This window comes from Schistocerca serialis, chromosome 2, assembly GCF_023864345.2.
Source record: "Schistocerca serialis cubense isolate TAMUIC-IGC-003099 chromosome 2, iqSchSeri2.2, whole genome shotgun sequence".
Lineage (NCBI taxonomy): Eukaryota > Metazoa > Arthropoda > Insecta > Orthoptera > Acrididae > Schistocerca > Schistocerca serialis.
In genome coordinates, this window is record NC_064639.1 from 806,336,994 (window position 1) to 806,362,154 (window position 25,161).

Sequence of the window (25,161 nt, forward strand, 5' to 3'; positions counted from 1 at the left end):
CCAGAGTAATTAGTAATGAATGAGAGGCAAAATTTAAATACATTTCATGTGTGCTGGCCTCACCCCACGCCAATCTAGCAGGGGATATGGAGCATATACGAAGACAGGCAGCATTGATGAATACGACTTGTTTAACTCATGAGATTGTAACAGATATCCTAAAAATTTTCAGTAGTCAGTAACTCCAAAATCTATTTAAACAACTTCATTATATGGGTACTGCGCCGATGAACGACAGTCTTTACTCCAAATGACGAGTCAATGCGTTACTCCTCGCAAAGTTTGGATAGTATTCGTACGTAAAGGGATGACGCCTGTGTGGGACGTAGAATGCTTGGTCGATGTGCTTTATAGTGGAATGCATAGAGCAATTTCAACCAAATAAGATACACATATTATGACTAGCTGGCAAAAATACCTGTAAATGAGCACACATAGAAGTCGAAATGATGTGGGTAGCAAATAACATGTAAACGTAACCTATACCGATTTCGATCATCATTAAACTCGAAACCAACGTTCGATGGGGGGACTAGGCTGACTGCTGCGAAACATTCCTTATGAGGCATGGGCGGATACTATTGTAGTGCAAACGACAGTGTGCTGATGCACTCTCTCCTGTTCCGAACAGGATTCGAGTCCCATCTCGACACAATCTTTTACTTTTCTCAAAAATGTCATCATTCCGTAATCCAATATGAGTAGAAAACGTTGCAATTTCATGTCACATGCTCATGGAAAGGACGAACCACAAAAACAGATTCGCACTTCTAGGGCAAATGAATATGCTGGTTTTAGTCTCCGTATTTTACCCGTAACACCTTCATAATTTCAAAGAGAGTATTCCAGTCAACAGAGTCCAAAGCTTTCTCTTAGTCTATAAAATGCTATAAAAGTAGGTTTTTATTCCATTAACCTGTCTTCTTAGATGAGTCGTAGAGTTGTGGTATTTTTGTCGATGCAGGATGCGAATGACATTTGTCTGGCTGATTCCACATTCCTTGGCAATATGTCTCGTATAACTGTGCGGATTCATTAGCCTCGTAGCCAGGATTTTATATTTATAACCCTCATTCACCTGACCAGGAGTCCTGTTCCTTGTGCCACCAATCTTCCCTAATTCCCATTACATTTGACTTCAATCTATTCACTTACCTTTTCAAATTTTCTAACCTATCTGCATGATTAATGGATCTAAAATTGCATATTCCGATGTATAGAACGCCAGTTTTCTTTCTTCTGATGACAAAATCCTCCTGAGTAGTCCCCGACAGGAGTTCGGAATGGGAGGTTATTTTACCTCCGGTATATTTTACCCAATAGGACGCCACCATCATATAGCAATACAATAAAGATGCATGCCCTAAGAAAAAATTACGGCTGTAGTTTTCCCTTGTTTTCAGCCTTTCGCAGTACCAGCACAGCAATGCCATTTTGGTTGTCGTTACAATGCCAGATCAGTCGATCATCCAGGCTGTTGCCCCTACAACTACTGAAAAGACTGCTGCCCTCTTCAGGAACCACAGGTTTGTCTGGACTCTCGATAGATATCCTTCCATTGTGATTGCTCCAACGTTACAGCACTCTGGAGCAAGTCTTCTGAGGTCCTAATTTGTATACAACTGGCAAATTTTATCAGTGGACTTACGTGGTGTTGGGTGTGCCTGAAATTACTGTCCGGACAAGAACTGGTGCTTAACAGAGCTTGCGCTAGGAGAAAACCGCTATATCAGGAACGCCTGCGGTTCCCCTGCGACGCCGAGCAGCAAAGTTAGCTGCCCCGCCAAGTTTGGCAGGGATTTAGACGGGCGGCGCAGCGTGGCGTAGCGTCGTGGCGTGGCTCACCGAGTTTTCGCTGACTACGGCCGGGTCCCCGACCACCCTGCGGTACCAGACGATCCAGCCCAGGTTGTTGGCCGCGAACGACAGGAACAGCTGCACGTGGATGGCGATGCGCGTGCACTTCAGGGAGCTGCAACAACGCAACGAAGTGACGTCACAGCCAGACAAGCTATGCGCGAGGTTGCGTCGTAAATTAGACTTTACGTAGTCAACAAGCTAACTCAGGCCGGAGGCTGCTGGGAAATTTTTTTGTAAATTTGTGGTAAGGTCGTATGGGACCAAACTGCTTAGGTCGTCGGTCCCTAAGCTTACACACTACTTAATCTAACTTAAACTAACTTATACTATGAACAACACACACGCCATGCCCCGAGAGAAGACTCGAACTCGAACCTCGAACCTCCGACGGGGATGGGGCGGGGGGTGGACCGAACCTCCGACGGGGGTGTGGGGGGTGGGGTGGACCGCTGGGAAACACATTCTGCTTGTTTACAATAAAAAAGAAATTGTGTGCACACCCACATAAACTAGAAATTAACACGTAACACTTGCGTCAGCATCATTTACCTTGGTTAGTGATATGCGTCAGTCCATTGCTCATGACCCATTCATAACTGCTTTAAAGTCACTATCATTTAAATTGAAGTTGGAGAGGGGAGAAAATTGAGGAAAGGAACTATTGATGTGAGCTGCATCGGGACTTCATGCAGAATCAGAGGCGACAAGTGAAAATGTATGCCAGACGAGTATTCGAAACAGAGATCTCGTGCTTACTAGGCAATTGCGTTAACCACTGCTCCACCCGGACACAGTGTTCACAGCAATTGCGCGGAATATTTCGGCACACTCTCGTCCGACCCACATAGCGCCACCTATCCTCAGTTCCCATCCGTGCTCTCATGCCCGCTGCTTTGAGATTCCCGCAGGAGGTCAAACGTACTTGTACAGCTGCACTGAAGGTGGTTGATTTATTACCCACCGAGACGACGAATTATGTGTATGCGTGGTTCTGTTCTTTCGCATACGTCCGAAAGAAGAGATACCACACATTCATATACAGGGTGTTACAAAAAGGTACGGCCAAACTTTGAGGAAACGTTCCTCACACACAAATAAATAAAAAATGTTACGTGGACATGTGTCCGGAAACGCTTAATTTCCATGTTAGAGCTCATTTTAGTTTCGTCCACCTACGCTCAATGGAGCACGTTATCATGATTTCATACGGGATACTCTACCTCTCTACCTGTGCTGCTAGAACATGTGCCTTTACAAGTACGACACAACATGTGCTTCATGCAGGATGGAGCTCCTGCACATTTCAGCCGAAGTGTTCGTACGCTTCTCAACAACACATTCGGTGACCGATGGATTGGTAGAGGCGGACCAATTCCATGGCCTCCACGCTCTCCTGACCTCAACCCTCTTGACTTTCATTTATGGGGGCATTTGAAAGCTCTTGTCTACGCAACCCCGGTACCAAATGTAGAGACTCTTCGTGCTCGTATTGTGGACGGCTGTGATACTATACGCCATTCTCCAGGGCTGCATCAGCGCATCAGGGATTCCATGCGACGGAGGGTGGATGCATGTATCCTCGCTAACGGAGGACATTTTGAACATTTCCTGTAACAAAGTGTTTGAAGTCGCGCTGGTATGTTCTGTTCCTGTGTGTTTCCATTTCATGATTAATGTGATTTGAAGAGAATAAAATGAGCACTAACATGGAAAGTAAGCGTTTCCGGACACATGTCCACATAACATATTCTCTTTCTTTGGGTGTGAGGAATGTTTCCTGCAAGTTTGGCCGTACCTTTTTGTAACACCCTGTAAAGTCGTTACTATCTAAATTCTACTCCCATCTATTTGTAATATATTTAATGCTTGTAACAAGTAACGGCAATGATTGCCAGGATTAAACTGTATGCTTCTATATTACTTCCTATCTTTACTAATGAGCGTTTAGCTTGTGGTACGAGGCGTGTTTTTTAAGTAAGTACCGTTTTGAAATTAAAAAAAAAAAAAGACGTGCTAAGATATCTCAGTAATTGTATTTTTACATGAAATCCTGTACCTTAATCTACTTTCCTACATAATTTCCGTCAATATTGAGGCACTTGTCATAACGTTGTACCAGTTTTTGAATACCATCCTCGTAGAAATCTGCCTCCTGACTTGTTAACCACTGCATCACCACTGTTTTGACTTCGTAATCGTCTTGAAGACGCTGACCGCCCAGGTGTTTCTTCAAGTGCAGGAACAGATGGTAGTCACTGGGCGCAAGATCAGGACTGTACGGAGGATGATCTAGAATTTTCCATCGAAAACATGTGATGAGATCTTTGGTCTGATTCGCCACATGCGGACGGGCATTGTGTTGCAGCAAAACGATGCCCTTGCTCAACTTCCATGGACTGTTGCTTTGATTCTGGTGTGACGTAGGCCACTCATGTTTCATCGCCCGTAACAGTTTGGCTTAAGAAATCATCACCGTCGTTGTGGTACCGCTCAAGGAAAGTCAATGCAATGTCTAAACGTTTGGTTGTGTGCACATCCGTCAACATCTTCGGTATCCAACGTGCATACAGTTTTCGGTAATTCAAGTGCTCGGTCACAATGCCATACTGCGAGAAACATTAGGAAAGTCATCCCGCAAGGAGGAAATCGTAAAGCCTCTGTTTTCTCCCACCTTATTGTCCACTTCCTGCACCAAACTTTCATTAACGACCGAAGGAGGCCCACTCCTTGTTCATCACGCATATTTGTGCTGCCATCTTTAAATGGTCTCACCCACTTTCTTACCATTCCATTACTCATAACGTTTTCTCCGTAATCTGCACAGATCTCGCGATAAATATCGATCGCTTTTAGGTCTTTAGCACTAAGAAATCTTATAACAGCCCGTACTTCACAGTCGCCGGGACTCACGATTATCGGAGGCATCTTAAACACTCAGTACACAGCGTAAACAAGAAAGAATCAGACTGTAATGGCGTCAGTGCGCAGATTAAGATGCAGTCCTTCATGTAAAAATAAAATTATTGAGATATATTAGCACGTCTTTCTTTAATTTCAAAACGGTACTTACTTAAAATACACGCCTCGTATTAACTGTAATTTAGGTGGAGAGCAATGACTTGGTGTCCGGTCAGGTCCACCTGGGAGTTTTCACTTGGTTTTCAGAGAGAAAGAGATTAGTGTGGAACAAAGCGTCTAATAGTGACAGGTGCACGCTACAACCCAAGCATTGACCAGGGGTGTGACTGCTACGTTCTGTCAGTTTTTCGCATAATGCGCTTTGTGTTATATGGTGTCCAGGCCCACATATACAGAAGGTGTATAACATAGTGTAACAAAAATCTGTCACCTTGCCTCCCTTTCAGAATCTTAGTTTTTATAAGTAATGCCATCTGGCAAAGTCAAATTTGAAAGGAACTTTGTTTTGCAGTCACATGTGGCCTTCCAAGAATGCTGTGCGGGGAAACTCAGTAACAAACTGGCATCTGTGCAATTCATGAACCGCTGCACTGCACTGTGGACGGGAATCAGGAGTTCTTCTTTCTTGTGGCTGCTGTCATGCAGGGGGTGAACACTGTCTTGTCTAATGAGTTTCAATATGGCTCCTCATTGGTTAATATTAAAAAAAGACCTGCAGAAAAGGGAAGTTAGGCCACCAATATCCGAGAAATGCAGATGTCGAGATTAATGTACTGGCTGAAATAGGAAACTTAACTGAAGAATAAAAGTGCAACTAGTTGTTGTCAATGTGAGGCACATACGCCACACTCTGTCACTGTGGGCCGGCGATGGTAACTGGATAGCTGGCTTCGGCCCTGTGGCTAAGCAATGTCTCCGCAATATCCTTTCTTTCAGGAGTGCTAGTTCTGCAAGGTTCGCAGGAGAGCTTCTGTAAAAGTTTGGAAGGCAGGAGACGAGGTACTGGCAGAAGTGAAGTTGTGAGGCCGGGGCGTGAGACGTGCTTGGGTAGCTCAGTTGGTAGAGCACTTGCCCGCGAAAGACAAAGGTCCCGAGTTCGAGTCTCGGTCCGGCACACAGTTTTAATCCGCCTGGAGGTTTTTGTATGTATGTGTTGTTTGTTAAGCGGGGACCTAGAAACGACGGAGAGGCTCCGTCCCCGCCGCAGCCGCAGTGGTCCACAACCCCACGACGACTACCGCAGTCCACTTCACCCGTCCGCCGCCCCACACCGAACCCAGGTTTATTGTGTGGTTTGGCCCCCGGTAGACCCCCCCCCCCGAGGGAACGTCTCACACCAGGCGAGTGTAACCCTACCTTTGCGTGGTAGAGTAATGTTCGTGTATACGTACGCGGAGAACTTGTTTGCGCAGCAATCGCCGACATAGTTTAACTGAGGCGGAATAAGGGGAAGCAGCCCCCATTCGTCAATGGCAGATGGAAAACCACCTAAAAACCATCCACAGACTGGCCGGTTCACCGGACCTCGACACAAATCCGCCGGACAGATTCGTGACGGGGACGAGGCGCTCCTTCCTGCCCGGAAAGCCGTGCGTTAGACCGCTCGGCCAACTGGGCGGGCAGATATCATCTGACTCATGTCAGTGAATGAACTAGACTTGATTTCCAGGTATAATTTAGGAAGGTGAGGTTCTGTTCAGGAAACATCTCCAATGGTTTATTCAACCAATACAGCTGCAGTCTTGTTATATTTAAAAGAGTAACTCCTATCATTGTAGCTGGTAAACCAAATGTTGATCCCATAAGATCAAATATGGATTCTTTAATTAACAACCCACTGCCTCCTATCTCTGTCTCATTCCCATGAGCTTCTCTTGTTTGTAACAACTTGCCACTACTATCACATCATCGTACACTGCGTGTACTTCCTGTAGACCCATACACTGGAAGTACGGCTTCAGTTCCGTCACCTCCTTTTGTCATGGCTGAACCTCTTGCCCCTGGACAATTGCATGACACATGCAGTTCCTCTCACTTGGATCTCGTGAGTAGCACATTTGGTGACCATCCCATTTTGACTTTGTATGTAGCTCTCTCTCTCTTACTATCATTACTTCACACCGATACCGATCTTCCACTATTGGTAAAACACTAGCTCTTTTTCTTCACAAACTTCCCACTGTTTCAACCCTTACTGAACAGATGAGTACCACGTAAAATCTAGAGAAAGTTTTATTGTCCACCACTGTTACCTTCACCAACACGTACAACTATGCACTATCTGTTCCCACTTCCACTGCTGCTCCGTTATAACAGAAAGGCAGGGTCTGACTGTTAGGCTCTGCTATTAACTGCAGTTCGCTTGGCAGATCTTTGTGTACCTTTGTCAGTCCTTTAGGATACTGCTTGGATGACGACAGAATGAGACTCAATTGCCCATGCAGTAGCTGACGAACGGATTCTTGCAAGCTCATAAATCCACTCTTACGTCTCAATTACTATCTTGTACTGATTGTAAAAGTCTTCTCATATCCAATCGTCGTGATTGAACTGCTCTAAACGTTTGTTTTAGAGGGCTAGTGCGTGTTGTTCATCACAGTCCTCTCCAGACTCATAATTCATGAGGCATGCTACTCTACAATTGCCCTATTTCCTTCGGGAAACTCTCCTGTGACTTGCGTTATCCTGTTCATATCACTCACATCGTTTGAATCTGCTGTCGCAAATGTTGTCTTGAGTAGCCTTTATTCTGCATCCTCGCTGAATAGCAACCTGAGGAAAGGGTCCATCGCCGGCCGGTGTGGCCAAGCGGTTCTAGGCGCGTCAGCTTGGAACCGCGAGACCGCTACGGTCGCAGGTTCGAATCCTGCCTCGGGCATGGATGTGTGTGATGTCTTTAGGTTAGTTAGGTTTAAGTAGTTCTAAGTTCTAGGGGACTGATGACCTCAGATGTTAAGTCCCATAGTGCTCAGAGCCATTTGAACCATTTGAAAGGGTCCATCATCATCTCCCTCTCCCCCCCCCCCCTCCCAAGCGTACTGCCTGTGATCAGCATCTCCCTCACAATAATTAAAGATAATTCTGATAATTCTTTCCATAAGAAATACATGTGATCCTACTCAAAATTACTTTAACAATCAACACAACAAAAGTCTTGAGAATAATAAAACATACAACATATTAACCGCCTCACTGGCCTTAAGGGGTGCAGTATACGATAGGCATGGTCCTCTGCGTACTGTTGCTTATTCTTCCGCTCCTCATTTTTTGCTCTCTTCTTTGGTTCTACCGATATTCGCTCTGGTATCGATTCTGGGGCACCTTTGAATGGTCTATGCGTCAGACATGTATGACTGCTGACATTGTTGCAATTGTAGCTCCACATTTACAGGTGATGTGGTTTCAGTCACTTTCTGTGGGCCCTGGTATTGTGTCACAAACTTTTTTGTTTTCTCTTTCAGAGTATATGGTCTTGACATCACCAACTGACCCACCTTGTATAGGCACAAATTTCGCATGCATTTCACTGCCTCCTCTTGACTCTCAAATGCCTCGGTGTTTGCTTTTTGGTCCCTCTTGCAAATTTATCACACAATTCTCTCAAAATCTAGCACTGCCTCTTAGTTCTCGTTCCATTGCTGTTTAATCACCTCGAATGGCGCTGGCATCTTTTTGCCATATATCTCCTTGAATGACGAAAAGCTATATTGGTACGTACCTTAGAATTATACACACTCATATATACACTACTGGCCATTAAAATTCCTACACTACGAAGATGACGTTCCACAGACGCGAAATTTAGCCGATAGGAAGAAGATGCTGTGATATGCAAATGATTAGCTTTTCGGAGCATTCACACAAGGTTGCCGCTGGTGGCGACACATACAACGTGCTGACATGAGGAAAGTTTCCAACCGATTTTTCATACACAAACAGCAGTTGACCGGCTTTGCCTGGTGAAACGTTGTTGTAATGCCTCGTGTAACGAGAAGAAATGCGGACCATCACGTTTCCGACTTTGATAAAGGTCGGATTGTAGCCTATCGCGATTGCGGTTTATCGTATCGCGACATTGCTGCTCGCGTTGGCCGAGATCCAATGACCCTTAGCAGAATATGGAATCGGTGGGTTCAGGAGGGTAATACGGAATGCCATGCTGGATCCCAACGGTTTCGTATCACTAGCAGTCGAGATGACGGGCATCTTATCCGCATGGCTGTAACGGATCGTGCAGCCACGTCTCGATCCCTGAGTCAACAGATGGGGACGTTTGCAAGACAACAACCAACTGCACGAACAGTTCGACGACGTTTGCAGCAGCTTGGAGACCATGGCTGCGGTTACGCTTAACGCTGCATCACAGACAGGAGCGCTTGCGCTGGTGTAATCAACGACGAACCTGGGTGCATGAATGGCAAAACGTCACTTTCTCGGATGAGTCCAGGTTCTGTTTACAGCATCATGATGGTAGAATCCGTGTTTGGCGGCATCGCGGTGAACGCACATTGGAAGCGTTTATTCGTCATCGCCATACTGGCGTATCATCCGGCGTGATGGTATGGGGTGCCAATGGTTACACGTCTCTGTCACCTCTTGTTCGCACCGACGGCAATTTGAACGGTGGACGTTACATTTCAGATGTGTTACGACCCGTGAGTCTACCCTTCATTCGATCCCTGCGAAACCCTACATTTCAGCAGGATAATGCAAGACCACATGTTGCAGGTCCTGTACGTGCCTTTCTGGATACAGAAAATGTTCGACTGCTGTCCTGGCCAGCACATTCTCCAGATCTCTCACCAACTGAAAACGTGTGGTCAATGGCGGCCGAGTAACTGGCTCGTCACAATACGCCAGTCACTACTCTTGATGAACTGTGGTATCGTGTTGAAGCTGCATGGGTAGCTGTACCTGTACACGCCATCCAAGTTTTGTTTGACTCAATGCCCAGGCGTATCAAGGCCGTTATTACGGCCAGAGGTGATTTTCTGGGTACTGATTTCTCAGGATCTATGCATCCAAATTGCGTGAAAATGTAATCCCATGTCAGTTCTAGTATAATATATCCGTCCAGTGAATACCCGTTTATCATCTGCATTTCTTCTTGGTGTAGCAATTTTAATGGCCAGTAGTGTATATTTATCAGTGTGTATAACGGAAGTTGACGTAGTAACTAAGCATCCTCCTAGTCTTTCAATAAATCTGTCCCATCCTTCCGTCTGACTGAGGATGAAGTGGGCTACTTCTTAATTGCTTCACTCCCAACAAACGATACAACTCTTTCATCAGGTCCTTTTGAAGTTCGTCTCTCGACTTGTTATTATTGTCTCTAGCGCCCAAAATTCAACACCCTTCCACTTACCAATGTTTGCCTGACTGTGACTGCTTGCTGGTCCTGCATCAGCACCATCTCGATGTAACGAGAGAAATGGTCTGTTATCATAAGCACAAATCGATTCCCTGCTGGAGTTCAGTGAAACGGTCTTAAAATATCTATGTCAATAAACCAAAACAGTTCTGTAACTTTCGACAACCACTTGTATAGTATTTGATTTCAACTTAAATCTACACATTGCTCACACTGCACACAATTCCTGGCGTACTCATAAACATCACTTTTTCTTCCTTTCTATCATTCTTTCTCTGCCACACTCTGATTTATTGCTCTGCGCCCTCCATGGCCAGACGAAACATGATCATGCATCACTTAAGCACCTCTTCCCTTAGATTCACTGGTAAGACCACTAGTTATCCCAGTGTTGTTTCCTTATACAACATGTTACACATACTCAACAGCTGCTGCTTACTGTACTGCATACATTCTCCATTAGTACTCTGTGTTGCTTGCCATTTAGCAGACTCCTGACCTAAGGCTTGTACCAATGCCATTTTCTTGCTTTGTGCATCCACATTCCAATGTTTCTCTCCAAGTTCATGAATTAATTCACACTCAAATTCACTGCGTTTCAAAGCCCATCTTGTCAGCCTACTGGATGGGTCCATCAAACCTAGCAACCACTTCAAAGCAGCACGATCAGTGATAACTTTAAACTTTCTCAGACAAATTTAAGACTGGAAGTATATTACTCCATCATCAGGGTAAGCATCTCCTTCTCTGTAGCTGAATGATTTCCCTTGGCTCCATTCAGCTGTTTCGGTACAAAAGCAATATGATGGTATTTTATGGCTCAAAATGCATCCGAGACAATGGTTTGATGCATCACCTGATAGTATAAATTCCTTATGAAAATCCGGGAACACCGTTATTAGATTTAACGTCAATACTTCCTTTAACTTGACAAATGCTTTGTGACACTCCTTACACGACACAAATTTGACACTCTTTCTCAGCAATTGTATAAGCAGTTGTGCTACCTCTGTGAATCTTTTCACGAATTTTCTACAATAATTCACAATGACCAAGAAGGAGTGTTATTCTTTGCTTGTCCCTGATACTGGAAACTCTTGTACAACCTGTATCACTTTTAGGTCAGTTCTCACATCACCCTTAATAATAGCATGGTCAAAGTAATTCACGTCTTCCAACACAAAATGATACGTTTCAGTACTCAATGTTAAATGTACAGCCCACAATCTCCTGATCACTTCTCTCAGTCACTGCCTATGTTGTTGCATGTCTCTTGAAAAAACGGTTATGTCATCCAAATACACTAAACATTGATGAGGATTTAATCCATTCAGTATTCCATCTAACAAATGATGAAATGTTGCTGGTGCATCTTTCAAAGCAAATAACCTTCTTCTACACTGATGATGTTCCAAAGGTACCGTACTAAAAACGCAATCTTTGGTCTGTCCTCTAGAATCACTTCCAACTGATCGTACCTGCTTTTCAGATCCATTGTCAAGAAATAGCAGCACTGCTTAAGATTATCAATACTTCTGTGGTTTTTGGAGTGGGGTAAGTATCAATAGTCGTCTTACTGTTCAAACTGTGGTAGCTGCAGCAGAATCGATACTTTCTTGAACTGTCTGTAGACTTTTGTGGTATGAATTCCTATTCCTGCCCCCACGGGCTAATTGCCGATTGATAAAATCTTGTAAGACTGGTTGCAGGGAATGTGGTATTCTATACTTTTCTGGTACACCAGCTCTTCATACGCCTTAGGAAGCCTGTGATGCATCACGGGTGACGCAGAAAATGGCCCCTGTGGAAAAAAAGTTGAAACTCTAACAACAGTTATTGGATGGGAACCTTCCCTGTTCCCATCAAATGCTTAACTTTCTCATACAATGTAGTCTCAGTGGAATTATGTGCCATTTCGTAGCTCACATCTTCTGTGCAGCAATCTTCCTCTTCCGGCATTAGTAATGTTGGCACCAATGTTCCCTTCAACAACTTAACCTCCTCTGTGCCAAAAGTATCCACATTTACAGATATTACCTGCCTCCATCCTTTTCCTATATGTATACAACACAATACACTCTATAAGTCAGGCTCCACACTCAACCACACTGAGTTCCCAATGCCATGCAACACACAGTTATGCTTGCGATTTAACTGGATTGCCTAATATGACAGATGCTCCTCGTAACAGGTCAACTTTCAAGACGGCTTCTTGTAGTTGGAATGTCTTCCTACTAAGTTCCACCACACATAGTCAAAGGCCAGTCATGGCATGAAGCTGATGCACAAAGTCTAACACTAGAATCATGCTGTAGCCGTCACTTACATGAGCCACCACTTCTACACACGGCCTAAACTAGGCTGCCAACAAATGAAAATTCACTATTAGTGACCACATATCGGTATCATTCACCTCAAGCGAATTACAATAAGGAGGGGTCCCATTGCCTCCCACCCACTAAATCTCTCGAGGCCAACACAGGAACCCTTGTGTACAATAGAAACTTAAACCTTTCCCCGTCTATTACATATAATATGACACTTTCTGCTTCAGCACTTGTGTTTCCTGCAGTTGATTTTACTGGGAACGCCTTCTGGAGGTTCTGGGGTTCCTTTTTGGGTTTAATAGATGCTTATTGCTATGAAGTGCACCCCTATGTTATTTCCGTAATACTGATGATAGTTCGAACCACATCTGTTGTTATTCCCATTACACTACTGCTAATGATTCATACCACCCGTATTGTTCCATAGCTGGCGCCACTACCTCTGCACATGCCCCGTGTGTTCACAATTAAAGGATTTTACATTTGACATAAACGCACTTCATCCGTCCCTTACCCCCATTGCAATATCAGTTTCTTCAAATTCAATTGTTAGCTTGACAGATGAAGGGAGATACTTATGTGAAATCATTGAGTGCCCTTATGTGAAAGCGTTGAGTGCCCTTTGGTTGGTTGCCTGTACCAATACTTGTTTGACTTAGCTGTTGACGAGGAGCACTGAAGGGATAGCCCACCAAGTCGAAAATGTGTGACTGTATTCACCACTAAATAGACCTAAACTCAATACAAACTGATCATAGACAGTTACAGAAAAAGCAATAACATTTTTAGAATCAGGAAAATGAGAAGAGAGTGAGGATGAAAACGCGCCTGTGATGAAGCAAGTAGCTTTTAAATGATTCGGAATCAAAGGCTTTACAGTTAACATGAACATGAAAAATGCCGTGTGCGATTTTCTAAAAAAAATAATTGTCCATGAATAGAGCTCGTGGAGCTCTATCACAACATTCTAGAAGAATGTTATAAAATATTATTATAAAATATTATGTTAAACTACATTCCAGAATATGCTTTCCTAGCATAAAACCACAAATTTTACTGCAAATAATTAATAATATAATAAAACTTGTAGCAGCGTATCAATTTAAACTTAAGTATTTGTATATAAATGTATTTAGTTCTATTTCATTCTGATTTATTGAGGACAAACTAGCGTAAAGTATAATTATTACAGAACTTTGACTATTGAGCAAACTAATGAACTCATAAAAAAAGACAATAGTGGAAAGCTGAAGAAATTCCCATTTTATTCGATACATCGCACGTATGTATAGGATAAGACTGATAATCTGAAGTTTGTGTGGAAAACGCTTGTATGCAAATTTTTGTAACAATAGTGCGAGAGCATAAAAGGTGGCAGCCATCTTGTCCGAGGTCATTCGTTTCCTGGAGCTGGAGGAGTTAAGACGTGGTGTATGAGAGGCGGTTGGGTTACGTTTCGTAGTGTTCAGAAATTTTACAAGTAGTGGGCTTGAGATATTCGAGGCGAATACTACTGTCGTATAGTCGTGTTGACTTAGGAAGACTGTGGCGAGTTAACAGTGTGTGGATCTAAAATAATTCACTCGAGGTTAAAAGAATTGTTCACTGAAATATTTTCGCGAGTTTGTGTTTTGGACTTGTGATTTCTAGTGATTAGCCAAAGTGGAACTCTAAATCGGAACACACGGGATTAAAGTCAGAATGATTTTCAATAATTTATCGGAACTAGTCATACTTCTCTCGTCTTTTAATTTAAAACCGTTGACGCTTTTGTTACGTTGGTTCTAATTACTAAGGAATAAATCGATTTATTCATCTCAAAGCCTTTGTTAGCTGTAAACATTATTATCTACCACATAGTAAAATCCTTCCTGCCTATTTTTCATTATTGAATAGCATAATCCTTCCTGCCTATTTTTCATTATTGAGCTATTGCATGGCTAATTATCAGGGTATCGGGACTAATGCGATAGCTGACCCTTAGACATTACACGGAGCCAAATAATTGACACTAGCCACGCGTTCTGAGACCCTCGAAACTGTTTCAACCCGTATACCTTCATTTTACTTTTTGTTTCACATAGCTCAGTCTCATATGGTTGGTCTCCTCCGTGATCAACAGTTTTTAAAGATGTACAGGGTATGGCGAAAAATATGGAAACACCAAAAATACAACATATTACCATGCTTAATACGGTGTGGGAAAACCGTTGCCATTTAAAACTGCTCCCAGTCGTCTCGGAATGGACAAATACATAATCTCCATGGCTTTCAAGGAAATCTTATACCATTCATCGAGCAAAATAAAGGCAAGATCAAGTAACGCTAATGAAGGTGGACAGCGATCACGCACGCTTCTCCACAAACTAGACCACAAAGGCCGAATAAAATTTCTGGTAAGTGGCCAGGGGACATGCAGTATTTAATCCATGTACTAACAAAACCAGCCTTGGACGATGTGAGCTGTGTGAATAGTGCCCCCGTCTTCCTGGAACGCAGCATCACCGTTGGCGAAAAAAACATTGTACCGTGGAAGGAGCTGGTCAGGCTAAAGGTACACATAATAATTGATAGTAGTGCAACTTCGGACAGTAACCATGGGGTCTATAGAATACTACGCTCTGGCTGCCCATACCATCACCGAAGTCCCGACATGTTTCACTCCTGGGACGTAAACTCGGACAGATGTTGGAAAAAGTATGAAACAAGGCTCACCCGAACAAATGAAGTCTTCCATTACCCCACAGTCCAGGTTTTATGCCTTCTGCACAACGTTTTCCTATTACGAGCATTCACATCACTGATCAGCGGTTTTGGAATTCCAGACTGCCCTGCTGTTGCCTGCTGCTGGAGCTCCCTTAGTGTTGTCTTGGTGCTGACAGGGTTCGCGAGTCCGAAATTCAGTTCTGTAGTGACTCTTAAGCTGTAATCCCCTTATTTCTCGTCACAATCCTCTACAGTGACTGTCAGTCACGATCACTCAACATACAGTTTCGTCCGCCTTGTGACTTAGCGGATAATGTTTTTCCGCTTTCCCTGTATGCAGTATAAATCTTCGAATCGGTGCTTCTTGAAACATGATGCATTTAGGCTCCCTTGGCTACGGAAGCAGCCACAATACGAGCATAAACAATTTGCGCACGTATGAACTGACTTAGCATCGACATAATGCACTCACAACACGCAACACTGTGTCTGACACGACTGATACATGCAACGACTGAGGTCCTTAGACAGGTGCCTTTCGTGGCCAAAAACCACTGCGCAGCCTGCAGTCTTCGCAAGCATCTGCATTTATGGTCAAGCATGCCGGTGCTACCAAGTTTTTATCCAACCCCTGTAATTCATCGTACAGTTACCACCTGCAAACAAAGAAAAAGTTAAGTAACATTATTATTTTCGAGGTAACGATTGAAATTTGATGTCTACTTTTTCTGATGCTGAGGGAATCAGATTAGGAAATGAGACACTTAAAGTAGTAACGGAGTTTTGCTATTTTGGGAGCAAAATAACTGATGATGGTCGAAGTAGAGAGGCTATAATATGTAGACTGGCAATGGCAAGGAAAGCGTTTCTGAAGAAGAGAAATTTGTTAACATCGAGTATAGGTTTAAGTGTCAGGAAGTCGTTTCTGAAAGTATTTGTATGGAGTGTAGCCATGTATGGAAGTGAAACATGGACGATAAATAGTTTGGATAAGAAGAGAATAGAAGCTTTCGAAATGTGGTGCTACAGAAGAATGCTGAAGATTAGATGGGTAGATCACATAACTAATGAGGAGGTATTGAATAGAATTGGGGAGAAGAGGAGCTTGTGGCACAATTTGACTATAAGAAGGGATCGATTGGTAGGACGTGTTCTGAGACATCGAGGGATCACCAATTTAGTATTGGAGGGCAGCGTGGAGGGTAAAAATCGTAGAGGGAGACCAAGAGATGAATACACTAAGCAGATTCAGTACGTATTTGGAGATGAAGAAGCTTGCACAGGATAGAGTAGCATGGAGAGCTGCATCAAACCAGTCTCAGGACTGAAGACCACAACAACAACAACTTTTTCTGCTACGTAATGCTGATTTTTATAATGAAAGCTTCTCAAAAAATAGTCTGCGTACTTTGTTTTCTCCCATTAATGTCATTTTACATAATTTTGGAGACGTACAATATTTGTTTACGTTTCCTGTACGTTAATGACGACGCACAAATAATGAGTATGGACTTTATATGCGCCATAACCGTGACGTTTGTAAATGTAAAAAATAATCGCCAACAGGTTTCGGGGAAATCAGTAATAGACGTTGAAAGAGCCCACGTTAATTGCTCACGTACATGAAAGAGCTACGATCTAATACGCAACACACAGAAATAATGCTGTTTCCAGCGGACACGTGACGCTTAAGCAATTTGTTTGCACATACAGGAATGCACCTCTCCAGCCAAGAGGTCATCTCATCTGACTGCTAAGTGGAGCGTCCGGGTTCCATTTCCTGGACTGAGAGAGATTTTTGCTTGGTTGGAAAAATGAAATTAGAGGGCACTGCAATCAGCCTCTTGAGGCCAATTACGCTTTTTGGATATGAAGTAAATGTCCAAGATGCGAAAAGCAGAAAGCCAGGTAGATCAGTGTCCGACACGGTGCCCCTCCATAATGCAATCAAATAAAACCATTTGCCAAGGGATGTATTTGGCCGGTCAGCAATGCGTGATAAATTATGTCTTTCCAAAAATCATCAGCTGATTTTTCCAAATGCTCTCTCCCTAAACTACAAGATAACGGTGTGTTCAAGGGGTGCCAGGCGATGGTAAATGTAAATAAAAGACAGAAAAAAATCTAAGCTTTCTCTCAGTAGGTCCACATAGAAATTAATCTGAAAAAAAAAAAACATTCTGCAGCGTCTTGACTCAGACCATAGATCGTGACAACACAAGTCGCGGAGTTATTCAAATTAATAGCCTGCCATATTTCGCCTCCTTTTATTTTGTAATTTCATATGGAATAAAAATCTATCCTAACTCGTCTCATAGATACAAAGTTTCGATTGCACAAAGAACTGCGCTTCCTCATGCCCATCTTGTGTATGCCTCTTTAAAGAGTTGTTTGTTGTAACAACAGCTGTACAGTACCCATACTCCCTTGGAAATTTTTTTGTATCAGAATCATCACAATTCAGAATGAAGAGCAATGTACACAATTAGAAAGCAAGACAAACAATGGTATCCTGCTTTAAAATTCGTTTCGGTTTGAAGAATTAGTAAATTACGGTTGAGAAATAACTTTAGTCAACAGCCTGACAGATACCAGAGTCAACTTTAGACCAAAATGAAAACGTTTGTTCTTGACGTCGACGAATTTACGATTAGAAAACCTTTTATTCATACGATGATCAGGCTTAACTATTTCTCTTAGTCATTTTCTGAACCATTTCAGATTTGGTATTCTGTTTTCACCCAAATGAATTACGAGGGCATGCTGAAAAGCAATGACTCAACATTTTTTATGTGAAAAATCTTCACGAGTTTTAAGTAAAACATGCATTACAATCAGTCTACATCTGTATTCTTCATCTGTATGTATTTCCAGTCCTCTGCCACTAGAGGTCTCAGAATTGTAGACATTGTGTTGTATAATGCAAATACTGTGCCACGTTAATTTAATGAATATTTTTGTTATAAAGTTGATTTTGAGGGTAACAGGCCACTCACAGATCAAACTGGTCCTAGCACTCCGTCTAACTAGGAATTCAATGCCGCGTCACTCTTCAAAATCCAAATAGTAGTTTTGGAGAAACAAATTAAAACTTTGGAAGTGAACACAAACCTGATTGCTGCCTTACGGGGAAGTTCGTGCTGTTGTACTGAACTGTCGCGTAAAACTGATGGGACGCTGCAGCTTTACGTAACTGAGAAAGAGAGATTGCTTACAAAAGTGGACTGATACCAATCGCAATTTGCTACGTGCGGTCGAGCCAGTACACCATCTGGAAGGCAAAGGACGAGTCATGTAATTAAGATTCACCAGTTAACTACGGAAACGGTCATACTTAGACGCTTACTTCGGAAATGACAATTTAAAGCCACTCCCACCTGCGCAGAAAAAATACTGTGGATGCCCATTGTAACAGCTCTGCTCTTGTTCCCGCTACAGCCATGACATAAAGTTATGTGTCAAAAACTGAATGGATTTGTAAAACACGAAATTGAATTATAAGAAATGTAAAATCATAACTTCGCGTCATGAGCTTAATGTCAAGATACACGTTGACATTGCAAAATCGCATCAGCAACAGTAGTAAAAAGAAAATTACAAAAGGACGTATTCACAACCACTTCCTTAAAATTACTGTTTAAGTCGTCAAATGTACAAATTGTCCACCGTCTATTGCAATGCAGTCGCTGGCGCAAATACTTCTCGATGCACTAAAGAGATACCTTCGATACCGTTGCACACCGAATATCAACGCAATATCTTAAATCATCTTGTGCCGTAGAAATTTGTACATACATTTCATCTTTGAGTTCATTCCAGAGACAAATCTATTGTTTCATCTTCGGGTTAATTCCACAGAAAAATCTATTGCTTTCAAAACAGCTGAACGTACTGGCCAACTGATGACGCGCTCACGTCCATCCCACCTACCAGGACACAGCAGCTGGGTGAGCGCTTTCCTAGCTACAGCCGAGTACCACATACGTCTGTGTATTTCAAAGGCTACTTCCTATAGGACAGCCGGTAGCACTATGGTAGGAAATCGCACGTATCTCTTACCTGTTAAGATTTATTCAATGAAATAAGAACCAGTCACGTTCCTCCAATAACATCGCTTCACATGTCGATACTCACTGACTGATGTTCAACCTGCCTCAGACAGTGAGAATTATAAGTTCCCCAAAAATGCATAGACTGAGGTAACGGAAGTCATGGGATAGCGATATGGACACAGACAGAGGACGGTAGCATAGCGTACACCAGGTATAAAAGGGCAGTGCGTTTGCACTCACGTGACTCATGTGATAAAGTTCCCGACGTTATTAAGGACGCACGACGGAAATTAACAGATTTCGAATGCGGAATGGAAGTTGGAGCTAGACCCACAGGACTGTCCATTTCGGAAATCGGTAGGGAAATCAATGTTGCGAGTTCCTCAGTGTCAAGAGGGTACCGAGAACACCACTGTTCGTGCATTGCCTCTTACCACGGACAACGCAGTGGCTTAACGACCCAGAACAGCACCGTTTGCGTATAGTTGTCAGTGCTAACAGATAAGCAACACTGCGTGAAATAACCGCAGAAATAAATATTAGACGTACGACGAACGTATCAGTTAGGACAATGCGACGAAATTTAGCGTTAATGGGCTATGGCAGCGGACGACTGACGCGTTTGTCTTTGCTAAAGCACGACATTTTCAGGACCACGAGGATGTGGCATTGTCAAGACTGAACAAACTTTTTCATTCAAGCGAAACAAGAAGCGAAAGGTTAGAACATGCCACAGAAATTATTCACGTTGTAATATGTTGCCATAATAGTCTAGACATTTCATTTTCGGCACAGAGCTATGACAACTCCGCGAATGAACCTGCCCTATTTGCGTGTACGGACGCGGATTACACTACTGTACTACAAGGAAAGTTGTAGCACTGAACTGTAAGGAATGCTCTCGACCTCGCAGCCGTGTAACATAGCGTAAGAACAGTGATCGTAAGGAGATCCTAACCGACAAAGACTGGAAACAAGTGGCACAGTTTGTCAATGAGGACCTGTTTCAAACTGAGCAGTAATTGTTGCTGTCAGTGCTTTATGTCCGTTTCGACCAATTTCCGAGCAAACATTGCAAAGGAGACTGCATGAAGTGTACATCTGGACTTGAGTGCCTCGCAAATCGCCATTGCTGACAGAAGCTCATTAAGCTGCTTATCTTCAGTGGACCGTACAACAAAGAAATTGGATCGTAAGTGACAGGAGACTTGTAGTGTGCTCCAACGACTGTCTTTTGCCTCTGACGAAAGGCCGAAAGGAGTCGGGTAAGGCGATGGCCCACTGAGGAGTTTAACCAACAGTGTGTGGAGAGTGTGGTTCAGGCCACAGGTGGTTCTGTGACGTTTAGAGGGTGTATTTCACACTTGGGCCCATTCGTACACGTTACCGTGAACGTGAATCAGGATGTTTATTTCAAAATTTTCGACAATCTAGTTTTGCCTTTTTCTTTTTTATTTTCATTTTGAGTATGCTATGGAGACTCCCATGCCTCTGGATGACAAAAATCATATTCACATGGCTACATGCATTCGTTTCTGGTTTTACGAACACTCAGGCAAGCTACTGCACCTCGACTCACTCGCTAAATCACCTCAGGCGTTTGACTCTGTTGATTATAAAATATTATTGCAGAAGTTGGACCATCATGAAATACGGGGAGTAGCTCACAACTGATTGACCTCTTACTTTGTTGTTGCTGTGGTTTACAGTCCTGAGACTGGTTTGATGCAGCTCTCCATGCTACTCTATCCTGTGCAAACCTCTTCATCTCCCAGTACCCACTGCAACCTACATCCTTCTGAATCTGCTTACTGTATTCCTCTCTTGGTCTCCCTCTACGATTTTTGCCCTCCACGCTGCCCTCCAATACTAACTTGCTGATCCCTTGATGCCTCAGAACATGTCCTACCAACCGATCCCATCTTACTTTAAGACAGCAGAATGTCACTATCCGCACTTTTGAGAATGGCTATGACGTGCCATACCAATGGGTACACTGTTAAGTGCAGGGGTGCCCCAGGAGTTGATGCTGGGGCTCCTACTGTTTTTTATTTGTATTAATGATATGCCTTTTGTTATTACAGGTGATTCTAAAGTATTTCTGTTTGCTGATGACACCAGCTTTGTAGTGAAGGATGTTTTATGCAATACTGACACAGTATCAAATAACTCAGTTCCAGACATAAATTCATGACTTATAGAAAATAAATTGATGCTAAATCACAGGAAGACTCAGTTTTTACAGTTTCTAACATACAGTTAAATACAGTTTTGGTCACACGGAATGGGCATATTTATAGTAAAACTGAACAGTTCAAATTCCTACGCATTCAGATAGACAGTAATCTGTCGCGGAAAACCCATGTTCAGGTTCTTGTTCAAAAACTAAGTGCTGCTTTATTTACCATTAGAACAGCATCTGAAGTAAGTGATAGTTCAATACGAACAGTAATCTACTCTGCGCATTTTCATTCGTTTATGACAAGGTGTTATGTTTTTGGGGTAACTCTTCTTATTTAAAAAGGTATTTTTGGCTCAGCAAAGGGCGGTTCGAACGGCATATGGAGTAAGTTAGCGAACCTCTTATCGACACCTGTTCTGTAGTCTCGGAATTCTGACACTGGCCTCTAAACAGATATTTTCTTTAATGTCGATTGTTGTTAACGATATCAATTTATTCTCAAAAGTTGGCAGCTTTGACTTACCTGTACCATGCAGAAATTCAGTCTGCATTTGGAGCACACGTCGTGACTCTTGTATAGAAAGGCGTGCAGTATTCTGCTGCATCCATCTTCAATAAGCTGGCACAAGAGTCCGAAAGTTTAGTATTGTAGGGCAGCGTGGATGGTAAAAGTCGTAGAGGGAGACCAAGAGATGAATACACTAAGCAAATTCAGGGGGATGTAGGTTGCAGTAGGTACTGGGAGATGAAGAAGCTTGCACAGGATAGAGTAGCATGGAGAGCTGCATCAAACCAGTCTCTGGACTGAAGACCACAACAACAACAGCGACATACTTTTAAAAACCATTTCATCCCCTATTTCACCCCATTAGGGGTAGAATTTCGGACAATCCCATCTTGATCGGTGCCTATGGTATAAGATTCACACTCTCTCCAAACTTCAAGTTTCTGTCCTCAGCGGTTTGTGCTGGGCGACGATGGGTCAGTGAATCAGTCTGACCCTGTTTCACCCCTTAGGGGTTGAATTTCCAAGAACAGTAAAACATGTATTTTTTATATTTAACCGAGAAGCCAAATTTAAATTTTCATAGATTTAACTTTAAAATTACTTTCATAATTAAATATTTTCACAAAAAATCTCATCCCCTGTTTCACCCCTTAGGGGTTCAATTTCGAAAAACACTGAATCTCGTATTTTTTTATTTATAACCGAGAAGTCCTAAACCAATGTTCATAGATGTAGCTTTAAAAATACTGTAGTAGTTCTTTAATAATCATGCATTTTCAAAAAAAAAAAAAAAAAAAAAACTTTCACCAGCTATTTCATTCCCATGGGATTTTCGAAAATGCTAAAACACGTATTTCTTTATTTCTAACCGAGAGTAATTTTCGTATGTCTAGCTTCGAAACTGCCTTAATCGCGATATTAAAAAAAAGAAGCTTCGTCCCCTTAGTGTTGGAGTTTCGAAAAACCCATGTTAAACGATGCCTACGGTATGGGATCCACATCTTCTCCAAATTTCAAGTTTCTATCCTTAATGATTATGGTGGGCGATGATGAGTCACTCAGTCAGTCAGTCAAGACGTTGCCTTTTATATTTAGAAAAGATTCCCCTTCTGTTATAATTTCATGCACTGTCTCTTTCCATGATCATGGAGACTTTCTCCGTAATTTGGTCCCATAGAGTACGATATACAAAATATAAAAATAAAAAAAAATTGTGTAACACTTTGGAACGATAAATCAAACGCAGCAATCAACAGCCCCACAACTTGGTTCCCCTGCAGGATCTAATCATCAATTAGTGGCTTCAGTTGGATTTGGCATACCTGAATAAACTGGTGGACACACGTCAAGTGTCTCCGCCGTCCTTCGTCGTGCTCGTCAGCCATCCGACGCATTCCACGTCCATTATGCAAAACCAGTGAACCGCCGCTCCCCCCTCACATTCACTCCCATATATAAACCCCCTTCAAATGCGTGATTAATTTACAAGTGAGTTAATATGAGAAATATCTGACGTTAAGCATTTAAGCGGGAAAGAGTTTCTTGGAAGTGCTCTCAGTATCAAATACTCAATGAATGGGCAATTCTAGAGCCGTGAGTTACACTCTCTCATGAAATTTACACAGTTTCTAATTGTAATAGTCGACTTACTGTGTTTGACAAACGAATCTAGTTTAATGTGAATGTTATAACGGCATTTTAAATTTTTGAATACGGTCAATAGTTGTATGAAATATTGTTCTCCCTGCAAGCTGTTAGATAAGCAACCTGCAAAAACGGCTGTGCACTGTTTCGTAACATTGATGACGGATGTGATCACGTGGCGGCAACAATAATAACCAGTCGTCACAGATAACTGAAACTCAAATGATTTACATATCCACGACTGTAGGTACATTATGTGATCAAAAGTATCCGGACACCTGGCTTAAAATTACTTACAAGTTCGGGGTGCCCTCCATCGGTAATGCTGGAATTAAATTTGGTGTTGGCTCACTCTTAGCCTTGATGACAGCTTCCACTCTCGCAGATATACGTTCAATCAGGTTCTGGAATTTTCTAGGTTAGTGACAGCCCGTTCTTCACGGAGTGCTGCACTCAGGAGAGGTATCTATGTCGATCGGTCAGTCCTGGCACTAAGTCGGCGTTCTAAAACATGCCAAAGGTGATCTGGAGGATTCAGGTCAAGACTCTGAGCAGGACAGTACATTACAGGGATGTTATCGTTCTGTAATCACTCCGCCACAGGCCGTGCATTATGAACAGATGCTTGATCGTGTTGAAAGATGCAATCGCCATTCCTGAACTGCTCTTCAACAGTGGGAAGCAAGAAGGTGCTTAAAACATCAATGTAGGCCTGTTCTGTGATAGTGCCACGCAAAACAGCAAGGGGTGAAAGCTCCCTCCATCGGATCGCCACATTGTGTACCGTGATTCGTCACTCAACACAACGTTTTTCCACTGTTCAATCGTCCAATGTTTACTCTCCTTACACCAAGCGAGGCGTCGTTTGGCATTTACTGGTGTGATGTGTGGCTTATGAACAGCCACTCGACCATGAAATCCAAGTTTTCTCACCTCCCGCCCAGCTGTCACAGTACTTGCGGTGGATCCTGATGCAGTTTGGAATTTCTGTGTGATGGTCTGGATAGATTTCTGCCTATTACACCTTATGATCCTCTTCAACTGTCGGCGGTCTCTGTCAGTCAACAGACAAGGTCGGCCTGTACGCTTTTGTGCTGTACGTGTCCCTTCACGTTTCCACTTCATTATCACATTGGAAACAGTGGACCTAGTGATGTTTAGGAGAGTGTAAATCTGGCGTACAAACGTATGACACAAGTGGCACCCAGTCACCTGACCAGCAGGAGAGTGCTGAGCCACAAGTTGTGAGCCTCGATGCGAAGGCAGTCCTTTGTTCTCGAGATTACAGACGCCGTGCCGCCTTCTAATCACATTACGCTGGCTGGCACACGACGATAATTCCCGTCATTGCCAGCGCTGAGGATTAATTACAGGAGGAACGCAGTTACCGGTGGGCGTACGTGTGTGTTCCGGTGTGTGTGTGTGTGTGAGTGTGTGTCCTCATGGCACGGTGCTTGTGCCCGCTCTTCCACGCGCAACTTTGTACTCTTTGATACACGGCAAGAGCCCCTGCGGATTAGCTGTATGTCACTGAAAACAGTAAAGACATGTGTCACGCACAGACAGAAAAAGGCCAGTGTCACCCCGCAGAA

The 25,161-nt window shown here is 43.0% G+C and overlaps 1 protein-coding gene across 1 annotated transcript in view; it reads right to left on the reverse strand.

Moving 5' to 3' along the window:
* Positions 1 to 1,800: 1,800 nt before the first annotated feature.
* LOC126456438 (calcitonin gene-related peptide type 1 receptor-like) overlaps positions 1,801 to 25,161 on the reverse strand; it is a 218,228-nt gene continuing 194,867 nt past the window's right edge. Inside the window, exon 4 of the mRNA XM_050092188.1 lies at positions 1,801 to 1,972. Within this exon, the coding sequence (XP_049948145.1) occupies positions 1,801 to 1,972 (172 nt within the window). The remainder of the gene's footprint in view (positions 1,973 to 25,161) is intronic.